Consider the following 5,000-nt stretch of genomic DNA (forward strand, 5'->3'; position numbering starts at 1 on the left):
GCTTCCTAACAGGTGGTAGTAACCTTCGCTATTTGCCTGGCGCCCCTCGCCTGTGGGTTCGGTCTGGCCTACAACATCACCAAGAACCCCTCGGAGATTCTGGGACCACATCTAGGACCCTGGAAGACCTATGTGTATTTCCTAGGTGAGAATTCCTCTTTATATCACCCCCTTGTTTCTAAATCGCTTCCTTTTTTTTTTTTTTTACCTGTTCATTTTCCTTTGATAATTTTTCACTTGCAAAACCTCCCAATATCGTTCCTTTGTCTCTAAAGTCCTTTATTTTTTCAATTGTTCCTTTTTATTTCGGATATTTAAAGTTCACCATTTTCAATTAGAATTCCTCTTTATGTTGCTTCCTTGTCCACAAACTCTTTTACTTTTCTCACCTGTTCCTTTTTCCTTCCAGAATTTTAGGGCTCATTATTTTCAATTCAGTGATTTGTGTTTAGTTGAGCTTTTCCTTCATATTCTTTCCTTAACTTTTTTTTTCATGTTTCTCCTTTTCTAACATTTTATCACACAGTTTTTTTTTTATTAGATTATTATTATTTATTAATTTTCCAAGACAAGGACTCACGTTTTCTTCAACTTTTTCTTTGTGTTCTTTCCTTCATTTTCCTCCCCGTCCCTGCCAGCATGATGACGGAAGTCGGGTTCTGATTGGCTGCTTTCAACATTTTTTTTTCAGCCCAATATGTATTGCAGGAAATCGGCCAAAGGTCAGGATATATTAATAAAACTCCTCTTGCCTCCACTGCCGCCGCCGCCCCCTCTCGTCCCCCTCCCCCCGTGATTCTATGCTGAGAGTTACGACACGACAGGGGTCAGTAAGTGAAAACACCAAATATTTTCTGCAGACTGTGTGAAGACTAGCTGCGAACACACACACACACACACACACACACACACACACATTAATAACGGAAAGCGATCTAACTTCCCCCATCAAGTGGTATTAAAAGAAGCAGGGAAGCTGAAGGGAATGTGATGATGAATTACCACATACATTATTAACATTACGAGTTTTGAGCATCACTACAATCAAGGTTCATCTCTTACTCACCTGCCTATAAAGTTCATCCAAGTAGGCCTATCACTTCAGAGCGTTCCAGCACCAGAATCTTACAGTAATGTCGATCTGGTGTGAAACTTTCTGCGTAACTTGATCTTTCTAGCTCCCTGTGACTTGAACTTCTATTGGGAATACTAAGACACCTTCATAACTTATTTGGCGAAATAAGTTGGTGTGAAATTCTGCCAGCTTTGTCTTTCCAGTTTCCTGTGACTACAACTTATTTTGCAGGAAGTACTAAGACACCGCAGCCTAGTGCACGAACTCGGGTAGAACAGTTTTTAGAAGCAAATAATCCCTTTTCTCGATTCTCCAGCTCTTTGTCGGTTTCCTTTTCATATTTCAAAAAGCATTCTTTAGTTAGTCCAGCGTTCCTTTTAATCGGAGTTAAGATATCCACTACAAACTCAAATGCCACTGAGACGGAGATAAGTGCCGAGGCCATGACCAGGTATAGCGTGTGCCTCAACTTTCCCTCTTTTGTTATATAAGAGGGAACTCTGACCTAGGGCAACAAAAGGGCTATAAAAAACACCCACTGAAGGTATCAATACCTAGTGTCGTATTTACCTTTGACACTGACGAGGCTCCTGGGCTTGGCTCTGCAGGGTGTCTGAGCGGCGGGTTCTTCTCTGGCTTCGTGGCCAACTACGGCAGGAAGGTGGTGGTGTTGTTGACGATGGTGCCCATGGCGCTGTCCTGGCTCTTCATCATCTTCGCGACGCAGGTGAGGAGGAGAAAGAAGAGGAGGGGGAAGGAGATGGAGTTTTGTCAGAGTCTGTGGGTGGCAAAAATGTGGCGATACAAGGCAAGAGTGCGTCCTTCAAAGGAATATACGGTGGTGGTGTAATCTCCTTCCGGTGTCTTTAGGTGTGGATGGTATTCCTGTTCCACGCCACGTCCGGGGTGTGCACGGGCCTGGTGATGGTGGTGGTGCAGGTGTACGTGGCGGAGGTGTCCGTGCCCAGGGTGAGGGGCGCGCTGTCCACCGCCCCCGTGCTGGCCTTCCAGGTGAGCGGGAGTCACGTGTGCACGCCTGGCAGGTGAGGGAGGGTGTGCTGAGGCATCCTTGTGGCAGCTTTTGTATCATCACATTCTCTCTCTCTCTCTCTCTCTCTCTCTCTCTCTCTCTCTCTCTCTCTCTCTCTCTCTCTCTCTCTCTCTCTCTCTCTGAGTTATAAAAGGCTGTTCTTTCTTCACTCCCTTCATAGTATCTGTGAACCAAGGCTTCCTCTCCATCTCGCCTCCGTTCCGCGGGGTTCAGGTATATGCTGCTTAACACAGCCTGCTTATTAAGGTGACGGGGTTCACACCTGCATCGCTTGGGTGTCTTGTGCCACTTGGGTTTCGCTTGCTTGACAATGTCTGATGGCGGGCAGTGTTTTGGCGCGGGTGTGGCACTGCTGCATGACGGGGATCTGCATGGCACACGTGTCAAAGACAGGCAGTCACGCTACCTCGCCCGGCACAGGTGGGGTCGCTGCTTTGCTTCCTGCTGGGCGAGATCCTGGTATGGCGCAACCTGGCCATCGTGGGCGTGTGCGTCTCGCTGCCGGTGTTCCTGACGGTGGTGCTGTGCATGCCGGAGTCGCCGCGGTTTCTGATCCACAAACACCCGAGCGGCGCCTACGCCACGCTGCAGTGGCTGCGCGGCGCCAACAGCGACGTGATGGAGGAGTACCACGATATATCTGACGCCGCCGACATCGATCGCTGGGCAATCCACTGCGACGACCTGCTGCGGCCCACCTTCTGGCGGCCGCTACTGCTGTCTTGCGGCCTTATGTTCCTGTACAGTATGGCGGGCTTGTCCTCGTGCACGCTGTACGGCACGGAGCTGTTCGCCGAGGTGTCCAACGTGTACGTGAATGTGGCGCACTTCGTGGTGACGGTGGTGCTGCTGGTGGCCATCACTCTCTCTGCCCTGCTCGTGGACCACATCGGCAGGAAGCTGCTGCTGCTCCTCTCCCTCACCATCATGGCGGCCTCCTCCTTCGTGCTGGGCCTCTTCCTCTTCCTGAAGGACCTGCACCGCGTGGAGAATTACTTCATGTACCAGTGGGTGGCCGAGGTGTTCTGCGTGGTGCTGTTCACCTTCGCCTACGGCAGCGGCCTGGCGCCCATTGCCTGGGTCACGCTGGGGGAGATCTTTTAGCCCGCAGTACAAGTGGCTGGGCGTCTCTATGGCTTCCATGGTGCTGTGGTCCTCCATGCTGGCTGTGGAGGTGCTCTTCCACCGCCTGCGTGTTGCCGTGGCCACAGGCGGGATCTTCTGGATGCACTGCGTGGTGTGCGTGGCCGGCTACATCTTCGTGCTGGTGTGCTTCCGCGAGCTGAAGGAGCAGCGCATCGACAGCATCACCAAGTCCTTCGTCAAGAAACATGACAGTCTGATCGAGACATTCATGGCGCGCGTGTGAGGAGGCCGTGCGCTCGCTCGTCCCTCCCGCAGAATCCTTCGTCAGGATTTACTCGCCTCACAAATCGGATCCGAGAGCGAGTCGGGGCATTAAACTCCTCAGACAAGTGCACCTTACCGTCACTGGCTGAGGCTGAGATGCATTTAAGAACGGAATGTGTGTGTGTGTGTGTGTGTGTGTGTGTGTGTGTGTGTGTGTGTGTGTGTCGTTTTTGAATGCCAGAGCTAACCAGTATGTCCCTTGGTGGCTCGTTTATTGAAGGTCGTCCTGGAAACCTTACATTACTTAGAGTGTAAGAAGACTTTCGTTGCGTCGCATTTCATACTACTGTAGTTCACCGTCACATAAAGAGCAATACAGACTTACCTCGTCGCTTCTTGTGCAGGCGAGGAGTGTGTGACGAGGCTGAGGGGAAGCTGTTTGTCCCCCCGCGTGCCTCAGGCTGTCAGTGATGAGTTAAATAAAGATATGATAAAGTAAGTGAATAAGTCTTATCTTAATTGATTTAGCTTTGTAAGGAATGTTTTTACGTTAAGTTTTGTATATAATGTAAATAGGTCGTTGTTGTTTTTGTTGTTGTTGTTGTTGTTGTTGTTGTTGTTGTTGTTGTTGCTGTTGTTGTTGTTGTTGTTGTTATATTATTATTATTATTATTATTATTATTATTATTATTATTATTATTATTATTATTATTATTATTATTATTATTATTATTATTATTTCTGTATTGATGACGCTGACAACAACTACTACTACTACTACTACTACTACTACTACTACTACTACTACTACTACTACTACTACTACTACTACTACTACTACTACTACTACTACTACTACTACCATCACCACCAACACTACTATTCCTTCTTCAACAACAACAACAACACCAACAGCAACACATGAACAAAAGCAGACTAGACCAGTTTCTTCATTCTATTTTATGTCCTTATTTTCTTTTCTTTATACCGGTAACCAAGGACACTAATTATATTTTACAGCCACACTAAAATTATAATGATGTTTTTAAAAGTGGCTTCATTCTCGAGAGTGAGTGCTTCTGTGTGTGTGTGTGTGTGTGTGTGTGTGTGTGTGTGTGTGTGTGTGTGTGTGTGTGTGTGTGTGTGTGTGTGTGTGTGTGTGTGTGACCGCAATTGTTACGATTTTTGGGTCACATGGGAAAATAAACGTCACGACCGCGATCTGGTCTATAAGTCTGAACATTTCCCGACTCACTGAGGGATGGAGGAAAGCCAGCGGTTGTTGTTGTTGTGGTTATAGTAGTAGTAGTAGTAGTAGTAGTAGCAGTAGTAGTGGTGGTGATGGTGGTGGTAGTAGTAGTAGTATGTAGTATCAGTCGTGGTAGTACTATTTGTTCTTGCGGCTGTTGTAGTAGTAATAGTGGTAGTAGTTGTAGTAATAGTAGTAGTAGTAGTGGTAGTATTTGTTGATGTTGTTTTTTTGTCTCCTTGCCGTTGTTACTGTAATAAGAATAAATGATGTTC

The 5,000-nt window shown here is 47.2% G+C and overlaps 2 protein-coding genes across 2 annotated transcripts in view; both read left to right on the plus strand.

Annotated features, from left to right (window-relative positions):
- The window catches only part of LOC135111983 (uncharacterized), a 74,414-nt gene that overhangs the window by 53,036 nt on the left and 16,378 nt on the right, over positions 1–5,000 (plus strand). The gene's annotated exons all lie outside the window — the stretch shown is intronic.
- The window catches only part of LOC135111982 (facilitated trehalose transporter Tret1-like), a 13,300-nt gene that overhangs the window by 8,245 nt on the left and 55 nt on the right, over positions 1–5,000 (plus strand). Inside the window, 5 exon segments of the mRNA XM_064025729.1 lie at positions 13–145; positions 1,684–1,802; positions 1,946–2,086; positions 2,547–3,224; positions 3,226–5,000. The exon segment at positions 3,226–5,000 is cut by the window's right edge and continues 55 nt beyond it. Coding sequence (XP_063881799.1) covers positions 13–145; positions 1,684–1,802; positions 1,946–2,086; positions 2,547–3,224; positions 3,226–3,495 — 1,341 coding nt within the window. The 3' untranslated portion in view covers positions 3,496–5,000.

The sequence above is a fragment of the Scylla paramamosain genome, chromosome 23 (genome assembly GCF_035594125.1).
Source record: "Scylla paramamosain isolate STU-SP2022 chromosome 23, ASM3559412v1, whole genome shotgun sequence".
Classification (NCBI taxonomy): domain Eukaryota; kingdom Metazoa; phylum Arthropoda; class Malacostraca; order Decapoda; family Portunidae; genus Scylla; species Scylla paramamosain.